Raw genomic sequence first — 27,752 nt, forward strand, 5'->3', positions numbered from 1 at the left:
CTGCAGGATAAACATCATCTATAATTTTTGTATTTCACATTACTGTTCAGCTTCTTCTCCAAATTACCAATTTGGCTAGATGAAATGTTTGGTTGTCTTCTAGAACAGTGGTGGGCTCCTATCGGTTTGGACCGGTTCAGTCGAACCAGTAGTGGTTTGGCGGCCAGGGTCGCTCGAACCGGAAGCGACCCAGGCCTCCCATGCCCCCATAGGCACCGCCATCTTGCTTTTTGCTTCTACGCATGCACAATTTTCATTGCACAAATTTAACTTTTTTCCATTTTTTAATGTTTTGCGCATGCGCAGACCTGTTTATCAGCAAATGAGCACGCACACCGAACCAAACCAGCAGTAATGCTGGGAGCAACCCACCCTGTTCTAGAAGATATTCTTCCTGAGATTGGATAGTTTTTTTTAGGTTGCCGAAAGCTTAGTGTTTACACATTTCTATCTTCAAACCATTTTTTAAAATTTTATTTGATATTCCTGACATAAATAAAAATATTTTTTTGCTCTGGCAAAACATTACGGTTGTCAATCATGCGGTTACAGATTCGCATCAACTTTGCTCCTCTAAAGTTTAGGTTGTATAAAAGGGGTGGATCAACCTTGATATAAGATTATCTAATAAAACCTGAACTTGCTCGGGTGACTTGTCCACCTGCAGGTCCAACTCCACTGAATTAAAACCAGGATATATATTAATGCTCCTCGGATTATTCTTAACAAGAGAGATGATGATGATGAAACAATATGGGATGTCTGTGTAATTAACAGGACAAAAAGCAAACAAAAGGCTGGATTGCAAAATAGCATTAGATGCACCAACATTTTTATAGAGTCTTTATGTAACCTTGATCACAATTTACATATAGAAAAGATTAAAAAGCCATGAAGCTTCCATGACCGTAAGAGCTCTGCAAGGTCTACGAACAACATTGACACCTATAGAAAGGGGCTTGAAACACTTCATCAGTTGCTTCTCACCATCTTTTTATCAAGAACAGCCTATTCCCTAAGCACCTAATAGATGCTGCACCATATACCTACTCTGTGAATGCACGCAGTCTCTGAAAGGAAGTGTGACCCTCTGTGGCCTGCATCATGTACTCTCTTGGCCATGGCTGTTTAAAATGGGACCTCAGATCCAAGAGACTTATTGGGAAAGCCAAAAGAAATCCTCTGAACCCTGAAATTCATGTTGACTCTGCATTAATGATAGTGCCTTCCTGTCTTAATACACCCACACAATCTTTCAGCCCATCTATATCCATATTCCAGGGAGCAGGCTTGGAGTGGTCCTCTTCTCAAGGGACGTTGGAAATGGTAGGGTTACGTGGATCAGAGAGACAACACACTTGAGAACACTGCAGCATCTGCCAAAGAAAGACAGCACAGTCCTGTGAATTATGGAGAAAGCATGATGAGCAAGGCTACACCTAAGAGAGGATTTAAAGTCACATTCCCAGGACCAGAAATCAGAATAAGGGCAAAAGGAAACCAAGGCCAAGGCGAACAGTTTTTGCTGGAAGATTGTAATAAGCTTAACATGCAGTTGTACAATGTCCCTTGGTCTCTGGAGGACAGGTTTCATACTCCCCAAAGCAGGCAGAATCGGTTTCTTTTGGAAGGAGGGGAAGGGAGGAGTTTACAGGGGAACCCTCCAAAGGAGAGGGCACTTATGGTATCTTGCTCCTTAAAGGTAAAGGTAAAAGATTCCCCTCGCACATATGTGCTAGTTGTTCCTGACTCTAGGGGGCAGTGCTCATCTCCGTTTCAAAGCCAAAGGCTTCTCACTGGTCATGTGACCGTCATGACACAACGCCAAAGGCGCACAGAACACTGTTACCTTCCCACCAAAGGGAGTCCCTATTTTTCTATTTGCATTTTTTTACATGCTTTCGAACTGCTAGGTTGGCAGAAACTGGGACAAGTAATGGGAGCTCACTTCATTACGCGGCACTAGGGATTCGAACCACCGAACTGCTGACCTTTCTGATCGACAAGCTCAGCATCTTAGCCACTGAGCCACTGCTTCTTTGCTCCTTAAAGCCTCCCAAATTGGAAAGGAAGCAGACAACATGCAGCCTGCAGGCCATACTTTTTATACCCTTAAAAATTAAGGGCTTCCTGTCTGCATAAATGTAGCCTAAGAAGCCTTTCCGGGAAACAATACACCTTTTTATCTTTGTTGCAAAGGAACCTCTCTGTAAGACGTTAATTTCCAGCATCTTTTAAGCAAATTCTGCTATGCAGGTGAAATGAGGACTGGAGGCTTGGTCTTTCTATTTGAAGGCATAAACACGATCACGATCCATGTATTTAAATATTCTGAAAGTACACACTTTTATAGGTTCAAGTGGTGGGATTCTACTTTTTTTACTACCGGTTCTGTGGGCGAGATTTGGTGGGCGTGGCATGGCTTGGTGGGCATGGCAGGGGAAGGATACTGCAAAATCCCATTTCCTCCCGATCAGCTGGGACTTGGGAGGCAGAGAATAGATGGGGGCGGGGGTGGTCAGAGGTGGTATTTACTGGTTCTACAAACTACTCAAAATTTCCACTACCAGTTCTCCAGAACTGGTCAGAACCTGCTGAAGACAACCTCTGGTTCAAAGGCAGGTATGAAGCCATTTATTTGCAGCTATCACACTTGAAACACAGCTAACAGAGGTATGCCAAAATGCACTCTCCTGCACGTGGTCACGAGCCTTTGTAAATCTTGTAGAATCTTTATACAGAACCACCGAAGTGAATCACTGAATTGTGAGGATCCTTGAAGCTCATCTATCTCAAGTCCATCTTGAGGGCAGGAATCTCCTAACGAAACGGAACCATCTCACTATGGAGGTCTAGACCATCCCATTGATTAAAAACTCTCATCATGAGGTATTTCCTCCTAATATTCAGCCAATATCTAATTTCTTTTAATTTTAGCTGGTTGGTTCTCATTCCAATCCCAATTTCAGCAAAGAAACAGGCTTATATTCTTTTGCACATTGCAGCATTTAGCTGTCCACACATCTGCTTGCAAAGTCTCTTCTCCTATTGTGAAAAGGTGGCCACTCCTTCCTTTCTTCTATATGGGACTTGATTTCCAGGTCATTTTATTTTAATTGCATTTGTAATAGTTATTAGTCACCCACCTTATTGTCTGATAACTCTGTGTGGCTTACAATTTATTATGTACTAGCTGATAATCCAGCATTCCCCATGTATATACAGTATTTATAGGGGGGAAGTGTCTAAGCCAAACATAATTTCTAATGTGGGATTTTCCCCCTTACCAGAGGGACCCCCCTTGTGGAGTACTGTGAAGCCATTACCATGACAACTCCACTGTGCTGTACAGTAGAAGCCATTTTACAGCAGCACAGTAGAAGCCATTTTAAGGCACAATAGGCCGTATCTTAACAGAACAGACACCCCAAGGGGTTTTAGGGGTGTCTTACCCCCCACAGTATTTGTTTCCAGAGAGTAAGTCATCTGCGTACCAAATTTGGTAGAAATTGCTCGAGGCGTTCCAGAGTTATGCTGGAACATACACACATATGGCCATTTTTATATGTATAGATTGCCTTTTATTCTGGTAGCCTTTCACTGCAGTTTCTCTATGAAATATTATTTTCCATAATCTGGTCATGTTTCCATTAATCCAGGCAAAGACTGGCCTGGCTTTTTAAGAGGCTGTAATAGTCTGTATTCCATTGATTGCTCACATTCAGCTGACACTTTCTCCCAATGCACTTTTGGCAAGCCTTATCTCCCCAGGTCCTTTATCAATGAACTTTGTTTTTTTCCTCCCAAGATTCAGAATCTTCCATTTATCTGAGGGTCACCAAACGCTAATACTCAACAAGCCGAGCAGCAGAAACTTACTCTTGGGGCTGCTCTGGCCATCAGGTTCTGGGACCTTCCAGTCCATTTTTCTCCCTTTTTCATAGAGGCCCTTCAGCACCTTCCGGAACTCCTCAGGTTCCAAGCCTCCAGTGCTCAGTTCCATGTATTTCCGGTACAGCTGAAGTGCTGTTCGTGCATCTTCAATGCTGTCATGAGTCTCTCCTTGAATTTTCAGGTCTGAGCAAAAGAAAAAAGATAGAGAAAAATCCAACCAATAGCAAAAGTTGCCTTGCCTACTTCCTTTGGTTTCAAGAAAAGAGGAAATCTCTTTAGGCTTAGGTTAGCGGCAAAATTTATTTTTGTCAGGGTTGAAAATGAACTCAACTGTCAAGACTTTAACATGAAGCTAATCTGGAAGGCCTTCCCCTACTCCCGTCTCTACATCCCAATTGCAATGCAGGCTTTGAGAAACTGTAAAACTCATGAGGGCAGCCAGCCTTACTAGATAGGCTGGACCAGGAAATCAACTCCGCAGGAAGACATAAAACTACTTTTATTGCATTTGGACTTTAATACCAAACCGTGCAAAGCTGGTTGTGCGGCCCCTCCTCCCCAGTTTTAAAAGTGCAGTGAATTAGGGAGGCCCCTGCCTGAGCAGTTTCCAAGTTGTTATCTCCTTATTCTGCATTTAAAGTTTCAGCTTCTTTTTCTGAGATATCAGTTCCTCCACATTTTCCTTAGTATCAGTATCTTCCTGAGAACTGTACCTGAGGAATTATTTAGCAACTGTTATTGTTCTTTCATGCACGGTGGTGTGGCTGACTGGAAGAGGGGCACAGCTTAACACTGCCCACAGGATGATTGTACTGACCCAAAAAATACCAGGCAAGGAAGCGCAGGGAGATCATCCTCTTCCTGGGCATGTGGAACAAATACACGGTGTCGATTACTTGATCTCTGGGAACCTGTAAGAGGCAGGTATAGCCCTATTAGCATACAACAGCATGATCATTCTTTGAAGAGATCTCAGTCTACAAGATCTTCTTAACCTTAGATCAAAACTAGACTTGGTCTAAGGTCCACTTGCTCCAGTAGCGATCAGAACTAAATCTGGTAATTAATATAACTGAAAGCAAATTAGTTGAATGTGTTCGATTACTCCTGATGTATTTAATAATTTTTGCTTTCCATATTAAAAGTAGAGTCTGATAGCAATTTCTGGGTGGTTCAGGAGCTGACCCGGGCAGAAGCTTCTCCAGCTCTCAGAAGAAACGTCTTATCCAGTTGCCTCTTGAAAAAGCGCTTTTGGGAGAGGAAGGCGCTACTGCAATGCGCTCTACATGGGGCAGCCCTTGAAGAGCATTCAGAGACTTCAACTGGTCCAGAACGCGGCCGCGCAAGCGATGGTGGGTGTACCTTGATACACCCACGTTACACCTATCCTTCGCGAGCTGCACTGGCTTCCAATCGGTCTCCGGATGCGTTTCAAGGTGCTAGTTATTACTTATAAAGCCCTTCATGGTATTGGACCTGGGTACTTGAGAGACCGTCTGCTGCCAATTACCTCCCAAAGACCCATTAGATCGCACAGGGCCGGCCTCTTCCGGGTTCCATCCACCAGCCAATGCCATCTGGCTACGACCCGGGGGAGGGCCTTCTCTGTTGCAGCTCCGGCCCTTTGGAATGAACTCCCCGCGGAGATTCAGACCCTCACCTCTCTCCCTGCTTTCCGAAAAGCCGTTAAAACCTGGCTGTGTCGGCAGGCCTGGGGTTGATGAGCTCCCCTCCCCTCTCGACAGGTGTGGTTGTTGGTCATTTTAAATGTCTATTTTGTACTTGTATGTTTCCCCTTCCCGTTTAAGTTGTTCGCCGCCCTGAGTCCCTTTTAGGGAATAGGGCGGCATATAAATAAAATAAAACTTAAACTTAAGGAAGCTAAGAAACTTCAAAGGCTGTGAAAATGAGACGGGTCTGCAAACAATGACTGCAGATTCCTCAGTGACTTCAACAGTGATGTAGCTTCTGATGTAGTTGAAGAGTTCTTAAAAATTCAGAAATGCCTCTGCCTTGAAAGTAGCCCATGTTGAATTGTATAGTTGACAAACTGCTAATGTTGTATTATGTCATAAAATACTTTTATGATAATTTTTATCATAAAATGTTTTATAAAATTTGCCATATTTCAATTCCAGAGGCATCATGAGTCCTGGACTTTGGACACAATCTCGAAATTAGACCATGTGGGGTACCTTGCTTCAGAAGGTTTTACCCTGTGATGTACTGTTTTGCCTAGTTAAAAATTACAGACACAAAAGTACTAGTAAGATCCTAGCCTTGCTCTCTTCTCCCTCTGTGTGCTGTCTTCTCTCTCACACATGCATTCCACTGCAACCCTTTTACACATGAGGATGATCGCACTGATCATCCTATCTGGTGAATCCCCAAGCACTGGGCGGGCCTGAGAAGCCAAACTCACTGGGGTCACCTCTTACTCTACTACAGGAAATGCTGTAAAATATTTCCCCACCCCCACCCCAGAAGTGCAGAAAACCCCATTTCTTTCCAGTGGATCTTGGCCCAAGTTGTGCGATTTCCAACCTACATCTCCTGTTATTGTTTCATTGGTTTTTACATTGGCTGTCAATGTTGAATTGTGTTGTTGTTTTTATTGTTTAACTGTTGTGGGCTTCCAGGGCTGCCGTGGTAGGATGGGTTAGGGTTAGGGTAAATTAAACAAATAATTCCAGATACAAGATAAGTGGCTATGTGGGAATGCCTACAGAATTTCAGAACTGGAAAAACAATTTTGAGTCAGGGAATCTAAATTAAGGTATTAAGTCATTCACAATCAGGAGGTTGTGAGTTCAAGCCTAGGTAGAGGCAGATATAGGGTCTCCTGCTTGGGCAGGCGGTTGGACTAGATGACCTGCAAGGTCCCTTCCAATTCTGTTAACTTGTTAATACACATATCACTTGTGTTCAGTTACATCTCTGTTACTATACCTTCTTTACACATGCTCTATTCTCACTCACTATAAGCAGTTAACGAGAGAGAGGGAGGGAGGGAGGGAGGGAGGGAGAGGGAGAGGGAGAGGGAGAGGGAGAGGGAGAGGGAGAGGGAGAGGGAGAGAGAGAGAGAGAGAGAGAGAGAGAGAGAGAGAGAGAGAGAGAGAGAGAGTGTTAGTTAGTTAGTTAGTTATAAGGAGACAGTCACCATGATATTGATAACCCGGAAGTCTTTTTGCAATCCATGGCCCACAAACTTGACTCCAACATCTATGAGGAAGCGTAGCTTTAAATAGGTGGATTTGAGGGTTGTGAGATGTTTGGATGAAATTTTGGCATCCAGATCTCCTGGCTTGATTCCCGAATACTGAGTAAGATAATCCACCACCTACAAGAACACATAAAATGGAATCATGATGTATTGAAGGGTCTTCCTGTCCCTTCTCATCTTCCAGGTCACTGGGTGGATCTACTTCCCATTCAAGAACATATATTACCTGATAGGAAAAAAGGAAGACAAATTCTGAATATGCTAGAAAATGAATAATAAAAAACAAAGCAAAATGGAAATAACAAGCTTCAGCTCAACCATAGCAAGACTAAGTGATTTTGGGTGTTAGGCAGTGGTGGGATTCAATTTTTTTTTCTACCAGTTCTGTGGGTGTGGCTTGGTGGGCGTTGCAGGGGAAGGATACTGTAAAATCTCCATTCCCTACCCACTCGAGGGGAAGGATGCTTTAAATTCTCCATTCCTTCTCCACTCCAGGGGAAGGTTACTGCAAAATCCCCATTTCCTCCCGATCATCTAGGACTCGGGAGGCAGAAAATAGATGGGGGAGGGGCCAGTCAGAGGTGGTATTTACCAGTTTTCCGAACTGCTCAAAATTTCCACTACTAGTTCTTCAGAGCTGGTAAGAACCTTCTGAATACCATATCTGGTGTTAGGGGTTCCTGGTTCTTGAGACTTTCCACTTTTTGTTTTAGGTGGGGTTGTGCTACCCCAAAAGGAACCTGGGTGCAATTTGGGGGTGGTCTTCACAGCTCCTGTTCAAGGAACAAGTGAAAGCCATCCCCCTAAAGGCCTTTGCACAACTATGTGTTGTGTGCTGGTCCTGGACCAGGAAGCCCTGCTTGGGGTCTCACATATCTTTGTCAGGCACTGCTCTGTGGGCTGCACTGGTCGCCAGTCTGCTTCCAGGTGCAATTCAAGATGCTGGTGATGACCTAAAAAGCCCTTCATGGCACAGAACCAGGTTATTTGAGGTATCGTCTCTCTACAGGCAGGTCCCATCACGTTTTTTTCTGTCCTGGCTCCTTCTCTGTGGAACATCCTTCCTCCAGAGCTCAGATTGATCCCTGTTCACTTTTTGCATGGTCTTAAAAACACGGAATATGTTTTTGAAGTTGCGTACCTGTTCTTGTGTGGAAATGTAATCATCAATGAAAGGAACGCCCTCATTGGGACCCTGTCCCCGGACACACGTGATCCTGGCCACTGACATCTGACTAGGTTTGATCGTGGATTTGGTCCCGTCACTGCGGAGCTCAGCTTCCTCCTATTGCAGATGATGAAAGGGTGAATATATACTGCCTGTGATCGAAAGGCTGTATCTTAGATCCAGAAATCTTGTCTCTTCTCCTAATGTGTGTATGTTCTGACCTAGGCTTCCCCAAAAAGCACGAGGCAGAGTCCTGGTCCTGACAAAACTGCTTTTATTAAATGAATATGAATTCCTCTTATTCACATTCAGCAAAGGCCTGGCAAACTGTCTTTCAAAGGAATATTTATGACTACAGACCTTATCTGTCTTGGAAAGCTGCCATGTAAATGTTTTCCAAATGAGGTGCTGTGCAAGGAAAGACTGGGCACAGAGTCTCTGAGATTCACGGACAGATCTTCACACTCCTGAAATGAATCTAATGAACGAACAAATGAATTGTTTCTTGCAAAAGCCCACTCCCCTTTCGCTCCTCTTTTATTTCCTATGGGATCACCTTCCACCTGTGACTTTACTCCCAAGTCTACCCTGATTTCTGAATTGCTCTTTTCTTCTGGCAGCTCTGTGCATGCGCACACTGGGAACAAGCTCTAGCTGTTCCTCTGCCCCACTGCAGCCTAGCTCCCTAGGCACCTGATTACTGCCAGAAAGCCTCGGTCCCCTCTCTGTCTCTAACGCAGAGCCTTCATTAGAGCCTTCCCCAGCCTCCAGGACTGGCCCATGCTCCTCCCCAACCTCCTCACTGTCCGACTCTGCTGCCAGCTCTGCTGGCCGCTGGTGAGCCACAACATGTGATGCCTACCTCATTGAGGGTCACAAACTCAGCATCCAATCCCACCAAGTCTCCAACCTGTGGCATTTCGCTCAGCATGAGGGGGATGAAAGTGGCGTGACATTTGCGCTGTTTGCGAGCAAGGGAAGCCTCAGCAAGCAACACGCTGGCTTCAATCGGGTTCTTGACTTGAAAAAGAAAATGAAATTTGATGACAGTTGACTCACTCAGAGATTACATTCGGTTTACAGAAAGACTAAACAGAAAGGGAAATCCCATCATGATCAGGGGATGCCCCAAAGAAAACCTCAAGAGCATAATTTCTTCCTTCCTACAAAAGATACTATTTTCTAAGAATTAGTTGATCGTTCAAACCTAATGGGCCTAAAACCCTTAAAAGAAAACCTCTAGTGTCATAGGACTGACTTCTCTAGAAGAATTGAACAACAGAATTTAAAACAAGGATTTTTATTTTAGGAAGACAGATCCATAACATGGGCAACTCAATCCTGAAGTTGGTCACATCAGTTGACACAGTTCTAGAAACATGCCAAATAGATTTCTGAGGGCACATAGAGTGCAGTTTCAGGAATCCACAATGTCCATACACAGCCAATTTAATTCAAAATACATTAAAATTAAGATGGAGAACATCACTGCAGCTGCTTCTCAAAAAGTGACCAGCCATCTTAAAGTAAATATCTGGACATGCTGTTTTCTGTGGAAAAACAGCTGTACGACTGCTTCAGCATTCATTTAAACACCCTCCAACAATTTCTATTTCACAGCACAACAAAAGTGTTTTGGCTAGCAATGTTTTTTATCCTTGATGCGACCTTTGTTGTCTATGCTGATGGGCCTTTTCATCTCATGATGATCGCTCAGTTTGTTTCACTTCCTCTTGAGATCACCGCACTTCCTTGCAAAACATATTTATTTTGTTGTCTCAATCTTTGTGGTGTTAACTTATGACCACCTCTCAAAAATTCCATCCTCACACTCACCCACTGTGAAGGAGGGCAAGGCTATTTCTCCTCCCGACTGTACAACGCTATTATATGATGCTTCTCTCGCTGGAATTTCCATTTGGCCTGCCGTAAAGGCAATTAAGGAAAAGATCAAGGAGTGGGTGCCCAGTGTAAGGAAGGCTGAAAGTGAGGTAATTGGGGTTGTTCAACATGAGAACACAGCTCACTCCAAGCAAGATAGAAACCTCCCCCACCCACCCACCCCGCCCTTCCTAGGGCCCTGAAGATTTCATGTGCATTTGCTGAATATGTACAAAATAGGTCCCTGAAAAAGAATCAAGTGAGGATATAAGAAAAATTAACTGTCTGAAGGCTAAGCTAGTCATATACAATAGAATCCCTTATGCCACCAGGCTTGAAATTTTGGACTATGGCAACCTTGAACTACATCGCCTACGGTCTGACCTAAGCGCAGTACACAAAATTGTCTGCTACAACATCCTACCTGTCAACGACTACTCCAGCTTCAACCTCAATAATACATGGGCAAACAATAGATACAAACTCAAGGTAAACTGCTCCAAACTCGATTGCAGAAAATAGAACTTCAGCAACAGAGTGGTCAATGCCTGGAATGCTCTACCTGACTTTGTTGTTACATCCTCAAACCCCCAAAACTTCAACCTTAAACTGTCTACTGTGGACCTCATCCCATTCCTAAGAGGTCTGCAAGGGGGCGTGCATAAGCGCACCAGTGTGCCTACCGTCCTTGTCCTACTGTCCCCATTTTATTCTCATTTCTTGTGTTCATGTCCATGTTTATACATACCTGTTTTCTCATACATGTTTAACCATCTAAGTAAATAAACCAATAAATAAAATATACCCCACTTGTTAAATGAGCAGAGCTATCTTTGTGTGGAAGCAGGAAGGAAAACTCATGTGCCTTACTTGATAAGGAGATTTCACTGGGCAATGTAAGGCAGGCAGGACCCTCTGCCATTCCAATTGGTAGTCTATGTGCCAACTAAGCCCCATGGCTTGATTAATGTCTGGCTTTTCAAACTGAGTATCATGTCAAGCGAATTATCCATTTGGGGTATTGTTATTATTATTCAGTTTGTATGGGAAGCAATTTTCAAGCAGAACGAGAGGGCCCAGAGAAACAAGCTTAAATTAAATCGTAGTTATGCTTTTGCTTATTCTGGACAAACAAAGCTTCTTTTCTACACCTAATTGCACCTAATCAGTATTTAAAATGTGTGTTTTTTAAAAAACATATTATTTGGCCTCAATATGCTCACTAACCACTGTAGCTTACTGGGATCTATGAACTGGGTTCATGGTGGAATGACATACAATTGAATCACACTCTATTCCTATTATACAACCTTCAAAGCCACTTGATCAATAATATCTCTATGTATGTATGTATGTATGTATGTATGTATGTATACATACATACATATATATATATATATATATACACACATACATATATATATATATATATATATATATATATACACATACATATATATATATACACATACATATATATATATACACATACATATATATATATATATATATATATATACACATACATATATATATATAGTGTGTGTGTGTGTGTGTGTGTGTGTGTGTGTGTGTGTGTGTGTGTGTATTGGTCTTGTTGTATTCGGGTCTTTTCCTGTGTAAGATTGAGATTGTCTTGGCAACGTTTCGGCGAGGTCTCACTCACCATCTTCAGGCTGGGTTTTGGGCTTAAAGTGTGATCGGAGCTGCCGTCTTTCTATAAATCTTGGTGGGGGTATCCGGAGTGCTGTCTTTGTTTCAGTAAGTGGAATGATTGGTTGTGTGGTTGTATCATGATTCGTAGATTGGTGCTGATTGGTGCTGGCTGTGTGTCTATTGTTGTTTCGTGTTGTAACGGCTTGGGTGGTGCTCGTTTGTTGACTAGGGCTGGTTTCCAGATGTCTGGTAGGCGGGAGGCATTGTCACATTTATTCATGTTATGGGGGTGTTTCTCTATTTCAATAGCTTACACACACACACACACACACACACACCCCTAGATAATAACGGGACTAGATGCTGGAGTTCCTGAACAAAGATTTCAGTACAGGCTGTCCTCAACCTATGACTGGTTGTTTAGCAATAGATCAAATTTATGACGGACCTCCCTGGGGGTGCCTATGACCTAGTTCCAAAGTTACAAAAAACATTCTCCCCCTCTCCCATCAGACGACTGCATTTTGCGGTCTCGGCAACTGGCCCACATTTATGGCTGTTTGCAGCATCCCACAGTCATGTCACTGCATTTTATGACATTTTTGCTGGCTTTGACTTCTGATTTTCAGCAAAAGTGGCCGACAGTGAACAACTGGTTTGCTTTACAACCATTGCAAAAAAAAAAAAAAACATTGGCTTGGTCATGTAAGTGGCCTGTTTTACAACCACTATTTAGGACCACAATGGGCAGGCTCTGTTATAGTCATACATTGAGGAGCACCACTATGTCATTACAATGTTATAATAAGACAATCAACTAGTGCTTGTTTAGTTTTTCCTGCAGTCATCCTCCTTATATACATACATATACTGTATAGGACATTATAATTCCTGTCCTAATATTACTGGATACCTGGCTTGTAAGAGACTAAAGGTTATCATCATGACTAAACCTGGCAGTCAGGTTTTAAGAAGCGGCAGCTCTTAATTTCTTGCTACTTTTGTAAATGCGTTTGTACATGCACGCACACTCACTGTGCAAATTGTACTTGGAGTGGAGGTTCCTCCGCACATAATAAAGGATCCCAGGCACTTTCCAGGTCATGTCAAATTGTACAGCCTCACACTGTAAATCCAAAGGCAGACAGGAAAAATCAGGTAGACAGAAGTAGGAGAACAGACAGATCAGAAATGAGTTCTGGAAGCTGTCTGGAGCCATTTTTAATTAAAATGGGAAATGTGGGTGGGGAGGGGGAATAATCCAAAAGAAGAAATTTTGACTTAGAATTGTGCCTGTCTGTGCTGACTAAATTTCTTTAGACTTGAAAGCAGAATGTTAAGGAAGTTTCAGCATGGATGCAAGTTGTGACTTGGATAAATCAATACTCACATTTGTTTATCCATGGCAACAGTTCAGGGCAACCCTGGCTAGGTTGTAAATTCTAAGATCCTAAAAAGAAGATCTCAAATTTCTCAGTGGGGGCATAGCACAGCATCTTGGTGCGTATTTCTTGGCACAAGGCATATACATTACTAAAACTGTGTCTTATAAATATGTTCTGTAGTAACATTAAAGGTAAAGGTTCCCTTCATACATACGTGCTAGTTGTTCCCGACTCTAGGGGGCAGTGCTCATCTCCGTTTCAAAGCCAAAGAGCCAAAGCTGTCCAATGACGTCTCTGTGGTCATGTGGCCAGCATGACTAAAGCTGAAGGTGCACAGAATGCTTTTACCTTCCCACCAAAGGTGATTCCTATTTTTCTACTTGTATTTTTTACATGCTTTCGAACTACTAGGCTGGCAGAAGCTGGGACAAGTAACGAGAGCTCACTCTGTTACGCAGCGCTAGGGATTCGAACTGCCGAACTTTCTAATCAACAAGCTCAGCATCTTAGCCACTGAGCCACCGTGTCCCATAGTAACATTACATGTCTCCAAATAAATAAATAAACTGTTTTATGTCCACTTGACTATAAAAGACATTCACCTACTGCCTTTAATGTACAACTTAATATTGTTTGCAAGAAAAAAAAGTAACATAGGATATGAGGCATCACCTAGGCCATTTAATAAAACAGAGATTCACAGAAGCTTTAAAACAAATATCAATTCTCATTAACATGGAAATATGTCTTGAAACACTTCAATCCATATAAGACTACTTTGTAAAGTTATGCTTTCAAATTATTCAGTTCTGATTTCTATTTTATGTCAAAGCACTCTATAAAATCCATGCTTTCTAATTTAAAAAAAGCATGGAAAGTGAATAACTGCATACTAAATATTCACTTCTACTTCTGTTGTATGTAAGAAAGCAAGAGAACAGAATATAAATTATCATTGTATCCTTACCTTATCCACAGGTTCAATTAGAAAGTCATTAAAAAGATACCACTGCTGGTGTGTGACCCCCTTAAAAAAAAAGAAAGTTATGTGTTAAATACACAGATGTTCAATCAGTGAACATCTTACAATCAGATGTATTGCAATCATATCTTACAATCAGGTGCAATTTTTTTTTTAGTTATAGGTACATTTAACCATCACCACCCTTTCCATATAATAAGAAGTGACAGTTATAGAGCAACTAGAAAGACCAAGACGCTGTGCTTTTTATTAAAAGTCTCACCTCCTTTCTTTGATGGTAGGTCTCTCCAACTTTGATATGCCCCACAAGGCTGCCCCCGGTCCGGGAATCTAGAATATGTACAACTGTTGCCATGAGGTCATAGACATATGTAGATTCTTGATCCTCCAACATGCCCATCTGCCACAAGGAAGACAGTTCCAGAAGTGAGCTAGTTTGCTCTGTGGCTGTAGCATAGTTCTACATGGGTGTGCGTCACTACATTTTCCCCAAACGAAGAGGAAAAGTGAACTATTTTTAGTACTCCTGAAGCCATCCCCCTGGATAGTTCAATCCCAATATGATTGCTTGTCTTTCCAGAACTTTGGATCCCATGTCAGTGTAACAGAACAAAGCCTGGAGCCTAACTTGTCTTAGTCGTTCATTTATCCTTCATCGTGTTCCCTCCTGTTTCATGAACTGACGTAAACAATTTAACCTGAATGCAGATAAATATATATAGGTAGTCTCCGACATACAACAGTTCACTCAGTGACCAATTAAAATTATAACGGCACTGGAAAAAAGGGACTTATGACCATTTTCCACACAACTGTTGCAGCATTCCCATGGTCACATGATCCAAATTTAGAGGTTTGGCAACTGATTCATATTTATATTTCATATTTTGCCACCTTCTGACAAGCAAAGCCAATGGGGAAGTCAGATTCACTTAGCAATGATGTTCCTCATTTAACAATTGCAATGATTCACTTAACTGGCAACTATGGCAAGAAAGGTTGTAAAATGAGATAAAACTCATTTAACAACCCTTAGCAACATAAACTTTGGGCTCAACTGTGGTCATTAAGTTGAGGACTACCAGTACACGTGAGAAGCTTGGCGGCTGGTGGTTCCCCAGCGTACCTCTGCTTCATGTTTCCATTTGCCTGGGCTTATCCAGCCTTCCATCAATCACCAGTACTACGGCTGTAATATAGTTCAACCACTAGCAAACAGATGGGGGCCAGCTTAATTGTCCCTGCAACCTTTATTTCTGATACCTCTTGCTCTTCAAAATAATTTTGTACTGAATATATAATTATTGTCTTTAATTTATACTAGGAGAGTAGAGAGCTGCCTGCAGTCCTCTCTGCATTTTCCAGGGAATAAGCCCCATTGCAGTGAGTGGGAACCACTTCTCAGCACACAGAGCTGGCTTGGATTGTATAGTATGACAGGAACAGACTGGACAAAAATAGCACTAGCACTTTTATACCGCTTCACAGTGCTTTTACAGGCCTTTCTAAGCAATTTACAGAGTCAGCATATTGCCCCCAACTATCTGGGTCCTCATTTTACCCACCTTGGAAGGACAGAAGACTGACAGCAATCAGCAGAATTAGCCTGCAATACTGCATTCTAATCACTGCGCCATGACAGCTCATTAGGATTTACTGGTAATTTTTTATGAGGATTTACAATAGATTGGTAAATTTAACCCAGATGGATTGCCTATTGCAACTAATGATATTTCTCCATAAAACTGGGTTGCTTTAGGAAGACTCTTTCAGGGAAAATCAAATACAAATTATTGTGTATAAATTCTCAAGCTGAACTCGAATTCCTGGGTAGAGCCCGCATTCAAAGGTATCCTATCATTAGTTTTATATCTTTGAAAGTTCCTGGAGCCACTGTTTTCCATCTTGCTCTGGGATAGATGGAAGAAAGGATGCATCAATCCTGAAGTTTGCTTATTACCACCTTAATAATGTAAGAGATAGGAACAGAATAATAGAGTTGGAAGGGATTTTAGAGGCCTTCTAGTCCAATCCCCTGCTGACAAATGCGCGCATGACAAATGCGCGCCGATAAAACCGCGGCGAGAAAACTGCGATGTCAAAATCGCGCCCACAACAGCGCACCCACAGCGCGCCGACAAAAGCGTGCCATCAACAAACAATGCAAAAACAACATAATAACCCTATCCCTAACCCTAACCTTAACTGTAATCACGCTTTTGTCGGCACGCTGTTGTTGGCGCGCTGTTGTGGGCGCGATTTCAACATCACGGTTTTCTCGCCGCGGTTTCGTCGGCGTGCTTTTGTCAGGCGCGCATTTGTCGAGTCACGGGGAGACACTATACCATTTCTAACAAATGGCAGTCCAATCTTTTCTAAAAACCCTCCAGTATTGGAGCACCCACAACTTCTGGAGGCAAGTCATTTCATGATTTAATTGTTCTAATTGTCATGAAATTTCTCCTTATTTCTAGGTTGCTTCTCTCCTTGATTCGTTTCCATTCATGGCTTCTAGTTTTGTTTTCAGGTGCTTTGGAAAAGAGGTTGACTCCCCCTTCTTTGTAGCAGCCCCTCAAATATTGGAACACTGCTATCATGCGACCACTAGTCCTTCTTTTCACTAGATTAGACTTACCCAATTCCTGCAACTGTTCTTCATGTTTTAGCCTCCATTGCCCTAATCATCTTTGTTGCTCTACTCTGCATTTTTTTTCTAGAATCTCAACATCTTTTTTTTAAAAATGTGGTGACCAAACCTGGATGCAAACTAGATAACCCAAGCACTTCTTTTTGGCTCAATTGCCATTTCTCCAACATAGATCCAAATAGCTCCAATTACCATGTGGGAAGAAGCGTTACAGGCTTTTATTTGCAAGCTGCATTGGTATCTTCATGGTGGAATAAAAAATAAATAATCTGAACTTGGTTTTTCCTGATGAGTTATTTCTCTACAACACAGGTGTCAAACTCGCATCATCATGTGACATATCACAACTTTCCTCCCCCTTTGCTAAACCAGGCATGGGTGTGGCCACTGCATGACGCATCCGGCCCGTGGGCTACAAATTTGACAGCCCTACTCTACACCTTACGAGCTTTGCAGCTTAAAAAAGCAACAAAGAAAGCAAAACTTGGGATTAGATACCATCAATATGCGGACGATACTCAACTGTATCTGTCCGCCCCGTGCCAACTCAATGAAGCGGCAGACGTGATGAACCGCGGCCTCGAAGCTGTTATGGACTGGATGAGGGTTAACAAGCTCGTGCTCAACCCAGAAAAGACCGAGTGGCTGTTGTGTTTCCCTCCCAGAGATTCGACCAATATTCCATCACTCAGGCTGGGGGGTCAAATTTTACACCCCTCAGAGAGGGTTCGCAACTTGGGAGTCCTCCTGGATTCACAGCTATCGTTTGACCACCATTTAATGGCTGTGACCAGGGGGGCATTCGCCCAGGTTCGCCTGGTGCGCCAGTTGCGACCCTACCTGAATCGGGAGGCTCTCACAACAGTCACCCGGGCCCTTGTGACCTCTAGGCTGGAATACTGCAACGTGCTCTACATGGGGCTGCCCTTGAAGAGCATCCGGCGACTTCAGCTAGTACAGAATGCAGCCGCGCGAGTGATTGTGGGTGCACCTCGGTTCACCCGCATAACACCTATCCTCCGCGAGCTGCGCTGGCTACCTGTCGATCTCCGGATGCGCTTCAAGGTGCTATTAGTCACCCATAAAGCCCTACATGGCAGTGGATCTGGATACTTGAGAGACCGCCTTCTGCCAATTACATCCCTGCGACCAATAAGATCACATAGATTAGGCCTCCTCCGTATACCATCGGCCAGCCAGTGCCGGCTGGCAACTACAAGGAGGAGGGCCTTCTCAGTAGTAGCCCCGACCCTTTGGAACGAGCTCCCCGTAGAGATTCGCACCCTCGCCACCGTCCAGGCCTTCCGCACAGCCTTGAAGAACTGGCTCGCCCGTCAGGCCTGGGGACAAGGATAGTTCCCCTCCCGAATGATGAATGTATGTTGTTTACTATTTTATTATATGTCTTATCTTAATGTCTGTATTCCCCTTCCCGATTTTATGTGAGCCGCCCTGAGTCCCCTCAGGGAAAAGGGCGGCCTACAAATATTAATAAAATCAAAAATCAAATCAAAAATCAAAACTTGTTCTCAGCTGCTGAGGCTTTTGAAAATTAAATACTTAAATTGTTTCTGGGATGATTTAAGCCTTCCCTCTTAAAGTGGGCAATGGTCCAATGCAACACAATCACTTGGCTGGGCAGCATTCACAAGAACTAGGATACCGAGAAAACATTGCATATTTGAGGAAAGTATTCTAAGGAAGTACTTTCTTGTAAACAAAAAAATATTTTACTTCATTGCTTTCATCCCCGTTGTAGACCTCCAACTCCTTGTTCTTGGAGAGCTTCATCTTGATGGAATAAGGAATCCAGATGTTCTTTAGCTCTTCAATGGAGGTGTAAGAGTGTCCCCCCTCAGCCATTCCTAACTCATTCCTGAAAGCAAAGCAAATGCCAATCGCTATCACAGAGGTGGAAGGAATTATCAGTGAACAGGACTGAGGAGCAGGCTGGTTTTTGGTTTGTTTGTTTGTTTGTTTGTTTGTTCAAGCATCCAATGCTGCCAGCCAAAGAAACGAGGCTGGTTAGTTCAGCAAGAAATGGTATTAATTATCTCATCAACCATTATTATAATGGGCCCATTCCATATTCTTGGGGCATAACTGCACTTTTCCAGCTGCACTATAATTGGAACTCTGCTGCTTCAGTGTCTTTCTCTGTCCTTTAGTTATGTGTCTTTTTAATTAAGAACATGGCAGAAGCAGTCATGAATTCTATAACAAGACCTATCATTAAGGAACGATAGGGTCAGGATAAACTGTTAGGAAAAGTAGAGATTCCCTGGATAGAAATGGTACTTACCATTCTCCAACTGCTATTTCTCTACTTTTGGGGAATTCCAGGCAACCCTTCTTCTTCATCTTCTTCTTAAAAGCATACTGTCAAAGAAAGGATGAACCTGAAGCATAGAAATCTACATCTAAATCTATTGAAATGTTTTTATTTACCACCAACTCAAGTGGATGTCAACAGATCAAGATAGGATAAGTTCTCCAACTGCTTCTCAATGTGTTGTATGAGGAACATATTTTACTTCTGTTTGTCAATGGAGCTTCTAGCTCATTCCCAAGCTGCTGGCTCTTCAAGGAGGATTATACCATTTCTGTGGAGTCAATATACCATATTTTTTGGAGTACAAGATGCACCCTCCCCCACTAAAAGAGCGTGGAAATGTTGGTGCGTCCTATACACAAAATACAGCCATATTTGGCCTCCTGAAGCCGCGTCCCTGCATTCCATTTTTGTGAAAAATGTGCAAAAAATGGGCCATGTTTCACTGAAATGGGGGTGTTTTTGCCTTCCCCCACCCCCTCAGAAGCACTCTGCAGTCTTCAGCAAGGCTGGGGGAAGGTTTTGGTGAAAAATTTCTCCAGTCCTGCTGAAGCCTACAGAGTGCTCCTGGGGGCCAGGGAGGACAAAAACTTTTTTTTCTTACTTACCTCTTCGAAATCTGGGTGTGTCTTATACACCGGTGTGTCTTGTAGTCCGAAAAATACAGTATGTATTTTTCTTAATTTCTTAACTTAAGAAATTAACTTAATACTTATACAACACACACACACACACACACACACACACACACACACGTTAAGACAGTCTATGGTCAAATTCCCAGAACACATCTTGACAATTGACCACCGGAAATTGGTTTCCTTATTTTGGGTTATCTTAACAGAGGTCCTACCTGTAAAACTGAAGGCATTAGAATGGCAATACAAAACAACATATTTGTGCATCTCCCTACCTCAGCTTGCACCTTCCAAAATTCTGCTTCCTTCGAACTGTTGACCTCGCAATTAATGACTAACACATCTGGCAGACAGCGGATGTTGCGTGTCTGGACCTGGAATGGCACACAGAGAGGGAGGGAGGGAGGGAGGGAGGGAGGGAGGGAGAGAGAGAGAGAGGGGGGGGGGCAGGCATAGATTTAATCTTTGTGACTTTATTTCATAATGCCTAGGTATGGGCATGCTCTGATCATACTAAGTATCCCTATTTTGATCTTTCAGCGATTGTTGTTTCATAGAAAAACTGATAGCGGAAGCTGAAATTAGGGGAGAGGGGAAAAATACTTTTCTTCTTCAAATAATCTACTATTTTATCTTCAAAATCGATTTACCCTAGATCTTGCCACAGATACTGGAATCGTACTTCCGCCTGGTCAGCTGTCAATCAAACGCACAATTGCCATCCTCAAATTAATCCCAGGTAGTATGGTTGTATGCCATATCTAAACTATGTGCCTAAATGCTACAGACCTCATATTGCCTTGGCCTACCCAGCGCTTCTTCCCTCGTCACTTACTGTGGGTTGGTACTTCTCGCAGTTCTCACACCAGGCCTGAGTATTCTGTTCCAGACAAATGCTTCTTTTTAATATCTGGGCAAATTCATAATCCATTATTTTATCTGGGAAAGATGGAGGCAGAAAGAAAAAGAATGTATTTGCATTGCTGCAAAGATTAGAATAGGATATCAAACATTCTGAGTCCGAGATAAACGGGGCAGAAAATGAACCCTGCTGAAGAAAAGCAGATGGCATCAAGAAATAGTCGCCTAGGCCAGGGGTCTCCAACCTTGGCAATTTTAAGACTTGTGGACATCAACTCCCAGAGCTTCACTGGCTGAGGAACTCTGGGAGTTGAAGTCCATAAGTTTTAAAGTTGCCAAGGTTGGAGACCCCTGGCCTAGACCAGTTGAGAAGCCCAGTTCCAACAACTGTCTTCTCAGGAATCTTGAACTTTGTCACTATGAGCATCATCCAAGCAAGTAACAAATTGTTTTAGGCCACTTGACAAGGATCAGGTATACACATTATTCACTTCTATCCCTGCACAAGGCTTAGGCATGCTTTAGAAGGAAAGAAATCAGTTTGAAAATATGTTATTTTTAATCAATCTGGCTTGCTCTTGGATCTGTTTGACAGATGAGTGTGGTAGAAATTATTTAAATTCAGACAAACTAGTCTTGCTTGCTCATGCAAGCTAAACATATTTTATTCAATCAATCAATCAACTGTATTATGTTCCAGAAACCTGGGACTGAGAAACTGAAATTCTTGTTTCAATCATTTTATGAACTTGGTATGTTTCCTCCAGCACATTTACATTTTCTCAATGTAAAATGAAAAGTATCACTATAAAAGGCAACAGGGTTGGTTTGAGTAACAAGGTAAACATGGCAAAGCACATGAGAGAAACTTGTACAAGAATTAAATAGCAGAAGTCCCCCTATTTGTTACCCAGAATTTAACTTAGGTTCAACCAAACAGATTCCAACAACTAAATACCTGAGGCATGGTTTGAGATGCTAAGTTTTATGAAGTTTGTTTAGTGAAATGAGTGAATATATAGGAGATGAGCTCAAGGGAAGGGTCAAGCATGTCATCAATCCCAAGTCTCTTCGTGCCCTCAAGAAATCCAAGTCCAGCCCACCTTGAATTCCATTGACTCTTATTTATCACAATTTGCTTTGACTGTGAGTAGTTCAGATTCTTGTAGAGAGCGTTAGCATGCAATAAACCTGTAGCTATTTGAACCACCTTGCATCCCAATTTCTTGTGCCTGATAGAATAGCTTAGAACTTTTTTAACAACTGAGGTTGATGCTGTAGGAATATTTTTTATTATATTTTAAAAAGTTTTAATCCAATTGTTCTCTAAAAGATAGGGGTTTATGCACTATGAATCACAAAAAGTACTTGGAAAACCTCAAGCACTTCATATTTGCTGTCCCATGTTTTGAGAAAAGAAAAATCAAGTTCCATTCAACACCATGTTATTTTATCATTATACTGTATTACTTCTGAAACTCCATACCAGAGGTGGTATTCAGCAGGTTCTGACCAGTTCTGGAGAACCGGTAGCCGAAATTTTGAGTAGTTTGGAGAACCAGTAAATACCACCTCTGACTGGCCCCACCTATTCTCTGCCTCCCAAGTCCCAGCTGATCTGAAGGAAATGGGGATTTTGCAATAACCTTCCCCTGGAGTGGGGAGGGAATGGAGATTTTACAGTATCCTTCCCCTGCCACGCCCACCAAGCCACACTCATCGAACCGGTAGTAAAAAAATTTGAATCCCACCACCGCTCCATACCATTGTTCTCAGGATAAGAGAGCGTAAAGAGGAGAGTAGAAGAGACTCGGACTGTCTCTTTGCCACAGCGGCACATACTGCAATTCTCCACTTCACAGCTGAAAAGTTGCCCAATGACCGAGTCCCCAGAAGATCCAAAGTTGCTAGAAGAAACACAACTAGATCAGTAGAGAATGTTGCGAGACGATATTCAGGAGCGGAAGGCCAGGGCAGAAAGACTTCTGCTTATTCCCCTTCCCCCCTTATAATCTCAAAGTCTACTAATGAGTGAACCACATTACAATAAGTCAGGTCAGGTACACATCTAGAAGAATTAAGGGAGAAGTGAACTGCATGCACGTAACTCAGACCAAGGCTGTAACAATTAAAGTTCAGCTCAATATTTTGCTCCCTCGATATTCACTCCCCAAGAGCAAACTTCCTTCATTGCAATAGTCCAGCGTTTCTCAACCTCAACAATATTAAGATGTGTGAACTTCAACTCCCAGAATTCCTCAGCCAACATGGGAATTCTGGAAGTTAAAGATCTCACATCTTAATGTTGCTCAGGTTGAGAAACCCGGCCTAATTTAGAGATCTTGTTAGAGAACTGAAAACGTTAAGTAACAGTTGCAGATATATGTTATGATCAGTATATACTATACAACTCATTTTTCTTTGCTAAATTGTTAGTTCAAACTAATAATTATTAAATATAATTCTGACCCTAAAGACCTTTTCTTTTTCTGAAGCACAAACAGCAGATCAAGACAAGACATGGCAAGTAAGGTAAAGGTAAAGGTTCCCGACTCTAGAGGGCAGTGTTATCTCCGTTTCAAAGCCAAAGAGCCAGCACTGTCCAAAGGCGTCTCCATGGTCATGTGGCCGGCATGACTAAATGCCGAAGGCGCACGGAACGCTGTTGCCTTCCCACTAAAGGTGGTTCCTATTTTTCTATTTGCATTTTTACATGCTTTCGAACCACTAGGTTGGCAGAAGCTGGGACAAGTAATGGGACCTCACTCTGTTATGTGGCACTAGGGATTCGAACCGCAGAACTGCAGACCTTTCTGACTGACAAGCTCAGAGTCTTAGCCACTGAGCCACTGCGTCCCTACATGGCAAGTACATCATAGTTAACCGCTGTCCCACGTAGAGGTTTTCTTACCTGCACCCAATGCCTCGGTAAGCCTGAGGGCCCTCCTGCTCTTGAGTCTCCTGGTGGAGCTGGGTCAGAATGAATCTGTTCCAACTTTGAATCAACCGACCTAAGTTCACCTTCCCTGTAGCTTCATCCGAATCAGCCAAGATCAACCCCAAAGCAGCTGCTTCTGGGATGGTGCGGAAGGCACGCAGAAAATTACTCCCCTGAGACAAAGGAAGGCGAGAGAAAAATTATGTATCAAAATAATAAGCAATTCCTAATCCAACCTAAGTGCTTGAAAGAACACACTCAAAAACCCTCTTGTAAGCGTGCTTGGTCTGACACCCCCTACTTTAGGAATCGTGTGGAAAGGACATGACATCCAAAGTAACCAAAGGAGTGAGGGACTGATTCAGGGGAACTGTAGGGCGAAGAGAAGGCCAGCTGCAGAATGGTAGGCAGCCATACTGGTAATCCTTGATTTATCACCAGTTGCTTAAAGACCGTTTGAAGCTATGACAGACCCCCAAAAAGTTAGCTGCAACCTGCCCTTGAAGTTACAACTGCTGCACTCATTCCTGTGATTATGGGATTGCATTTTGGGAATGTGACAATTGGCTTTTTATTTGTTGCAGCATCCTACATAATCACATTTTGCAACATATTTTTGCTGTTTTCTGGCAAAAAACTCCACCTGGATAAATTGGATTATGTTTTATGACGTGATTCACTTTGCAACTGTGATGAGTACTTAGCGACCATAGTGAAAACAATTGTAAATTGAGTGACCTGGCTTATGACCACAATGATTTAAAACCAAAACTCCAGGCTCAATTCTGGTAGAAACTTGAGAACTACTTGCACTGTGATGCTGAACAATTGGGGATGATGGGAAAAAGGAGGAGAAAGAACAAATATAAGACAAAAAAGAAGAGATTCGGTGACAGAGGCAAGAAGAAAGCAGCTCTGCTTCTACCCTTGATGCAGACCTCAGTATTTAAGTGAATCTAAACTGGTTCAGGTTAAAGTTAACAAACTACTTTTTTTCCTTTTCTTTTCTGGTACCTTCGAGTCAATGTGGACTCCTGGCAACTGCCTGGACAATTCCTTGCAATTTTCTTGGCAAAATTTTGAAAGTGGTTTGCCCTTGCCTGCTTCCTACGATTAAGAGAGAGTGACTGGCCCAAGGTCACTTAGCTGGCTTTGTGCCAGCAGGCCTAGAGCTCATGGTCCCCTGGTTTTTAACATGATGACTTAACATTATTCCAAACTGGCTTCTTAACAGTCTTTTGAGAAAGAAAATAAATAAGAGTAGGATGTGTGTCGGTATAACGTCCTTCCCAATTGATGGAGTGCAGGCTACACTATGTTGGTTTGCAGACCCTTTCTAAATTAGAGATCCTAGCTATATTAGCGTGCTTGAGAGGAAACAAAGCATCAATTCCACCTATGGGGCATGAGGCAAAATAGGCCCAACTTGACCAGCAGCGGTACTGTCTTTTCTGTTTGCAAGGAATGCTATTTGTGGCTGGTATCCTTGGCAACATCTTCCTTGTCCTGCTAGATAGCATTATCCAAAAGCTCCAATGGACCATAGCTGTGATGGGCATTTTGTCAAAACCTATGGAATGGAATTTGGCCTAGAGTGTGCCAAATACTATATGCTATAGTTGCAGTAAACTGAGGTGAAATCACAAACAGTAATGGAACTGAAATGAAGAATGACCAAACAATCAGGAGCCATCAGGATGAAGTCTGCAAATCTCTGGGTATTTTAAAGTTGAATAACATCAACAGCATACATAAGTTAAAAATATGATTAGTAAAGAATACATCCAAAGAGTGAGAAAACTGCTAAAGATGAAATTAAACAGTGGGATCATCATCGATACCTGGGTCATACCTGTTGTACAATACACTGCTGAACCTAGACACAAGCTGAATTGAACAGATTGAATAGACTGAAAAACAAGAAAACTCACAACTCATTACATATATTGATAGGTTATACCTGCCCTGCAGAAATGGAGGTTTATTTCAAGTCAAACAAACAGTCAAAGAAGAAAAATATGTATTGGTTGATTATGTAAAAGATAACCAAGAACAAGAAGTTAAAAATTGGGGAAACAAACATGAATATCAAAAACTTATAATAAAGCTATGAACAGAATGCTGGCAAAAAAACAAACAAAAAACATTACACAGGCAATTCCCACAAAAGTCTCAGGGAAAATGGATAAAGATAAAACCTGGCAATAGCTTAGAATTGGAATATTACTGAAGGCTTGAATTTGACTCTGCAAAAACAAACAATTCAAACAAGTACAAAAAAAGGTCAGAATTGAAAAAATGCCAAATGATTCAAAGACCAGATTATGCAAAGTAGAAGAAACAGCAGACTACACACTCAGTTCATGCAAAAAGATTACACAAACTGATTACAAACTACATAACACAATTGCTAAAATGATTCATTGGAACATCTGTAAAAATTATCATGAGCCAGTAATGAAAAATTGGTGGTAACATATAAATGAAAAAAAAAAAAAACCCAAAGCTGAAAATAATGCAGGGTTTCAGATTTTTTTTTTAAGTCTTGACTAATAAGACACCAGATTTAACTGTGGTTGAAAAGAAGAAACTGTGAATAATTGATGTGGCAACAGTACAGGATAATAGAAGACATAGATAAGATCACAAAGTATCAAGATCTGACAATCGAATTTGAAAGATTGTGGCATAAACTGGCCCTAGTGGTGCTAGTGCTTATTGGCAGTACTGTATCAAAAAATACTGGACGCATTGACAAAATTTCCATCTGTCGATTACAAAAGGCCACACTGCTTGGCTCTGCATATATACTAAGCTGATATATTTTGACATCCTAGGTTCATGATGTGAATAAACACCCATACCAGCTAAAAAAGTAGTAGTTATGATTTCACATGTGTAATAATGTATTACGCATTCTGCCTGATTCTCAACAATTCTGGGTGGCTCATAACAAACAAATTACAATAAAACCAATAAAAGAAAAAAATGATAGTAAGCACGACAGCCCACATGGAATGAAGCAAAGTGCCTCAACTGTCCCTTGCCAAAGGCTTAGGTGAAGATCCAGGTCTTCACAGCTCTATGAGAGTGGGGCCATATCAAGGATGTATATCAAGAAAGAACAAATGAACTGAGAAGAAGACTGAGAAAGTTATCATTGGCTAGAAAATCTACTCTATCCAATGATAACTTTATCATCTTCTTTTCAGAGAAGTTTGAAGCAAAAAGGGCAGTATATGGACGTGGCAGAAAGAAAAGTGGTTTGCAAGGAAAGAAAGGTACGGAGAGCTACAGTGTATGATATGTTATACATCAGGTTTAGCTGTGCTTAGTTTTCTTATTTCTTGTTTTTACTGTTTTGAATTACTGTTTCTTATTTCTTTTGCAGAACACACTTAGCTGAAAAGGCAACAACATAAAGGGCATGTATGTGTACAATTTTAAGACTTATAAATGTGAATTAATAAAAAGTGAATTAAGTGAATTAATAAAAAGTTGCAACAACACACAGAACAGGATCAAATGGTAAACTACAAAATTGATCAGTTTAAAAAGAGAAAAACATCTGAAATTATGAACAGCACAACTCCCCTAAATTTTATCATATTGCTTGAAGACTAAGAGGTAAATGCAAATATTGGCGAAGTCAAAGCAAAGCAAAGTGTAAATTTGGGCAAAGCCCACATATTAACAAACCAATATTGACAATCAGGTGTAGATGTCTCCTAGTAATGGTGCATAATTCCTCTAACCAATTGCCACATCTGAAACATTCACATTTTGACAAATTTAACATTTATCATTGTTTTGTGTTACAGAAGCCATAAATCCCTAGTCTGCCCTGTAGCACTGCTGCTTGACAGATGTCAAAGAATTGCCACTCCCAGATAGAAAGTTCCCACCTGGGATTGTTCTAACACACTAAGCCTCTATGAAATTGACTCTTCCCAGCTGTGTCCCATCATATTCAGTCATCAGTAAGTATAAATGATAAGTATAAATGAATAATCAGTCCTAAACTTGGTAAACTTGGTTTCTGGCCATTAATCATCATCCTTGCCCAGAAAGCTTAATACACCCCTACACTTGATGCTGTTTTGAAAGAAGTTTCTTGTGTTGTCTTCTAAATAACCTTTGATCAAAA

The 27,752-nt window shown here is 41.9% G+C and overlaps 1 protein-coding gene across 7 annotated transcripts in view; it reads right to left on the reverse strand.

The window, feature by feature from the left end:
• Positions 1 to 458: 458 nt before the first annotated feature.
• Positions 459 to 27,752, reverse strand: part of LOC116503475 (PAN2-PAN3 deadenylation complex catalytic subunit PAN2) — a 44,838-nt gene continuing 17,544 nt past the window's right edge. For all 7 annotated transcript variants that reach the window (XM_032209877.1, XM_032209878.1, XM_032209876.1 and 4 more), the window contains 15 exons: positions 23,579 to 23,778; positions 22,432 to 22,574; positions 20,642 to 20,745; positions 20,082 to 20,180; positions 19,139 to 19,215; positions 18,571 to 18,712; positions 14,452 to 14,589; positions 14,175 to 14,234; positions 12,858 to 12,948; positions 9,148 to 9,305; positions 8,259 to 8,402; positions 7,055 to 7,234; positions 4,712 to 4,805; positions 3,880 to 4,077; positions 459 to 1,376 (listed from right to left, as the gene is read on the reverse strand). In XM_032209877.1, coding sequence (XP_032065768.1) covers positions 1,342 to 1,376; positions 3,880 to 4,077; positions 4,712 to 4,805; positions 7,055 to 7,234; positions 8,259 to 8,402; positions 9,148 to 9,305; positions 12,858 to 12,948; positions 14,175 to 14,234; positions 14,452 to 14,589; positions 18,571 to 18,712; positions 19,139 to 19,215; positions 20,082 to 20,180; positions 20,642 to 20,745; positions 22,432 to 22,574; positions 23,579 to 23,778 — 1,863 coding nt within the window. In that variant the 3' untranslated portion in view covers positions 459 to 1,341. The remainder of the gene's footprint in view (positions 1,377 to 3,879; positions 4,078 to 4,711; positions 4,806 to 7,054; positions 7,235 to 8,258; positions 8,403 to 9,147; positions 9,306 to 12,857; positions 12,949 to 14,174; positions 14,235 to 14,451; positions 14,590 to 18,570; positions 18,713 to 19,138; positions 19,216 to 20,081; positions 20,181 to 20,641; positions 20,746 to 22,431; positions 22,575 to 23,578; positions 23,779 to 27,752) is intronic.

Source organism: Thamnophis elegans, chromosome 2 (genome assembly GCF_009769535.1).
Source record: "Thamnophis elegans isolate rThaEle1 chromosome 2, rThaEle1.pri, whole genome shotgun sequence".
Lineage (NCBI taxonomy): Eukaryota > Metazoa > Chordata > Lepidosauria > Squamata > Colubridae > Thamnophis > Thamnophis elegans.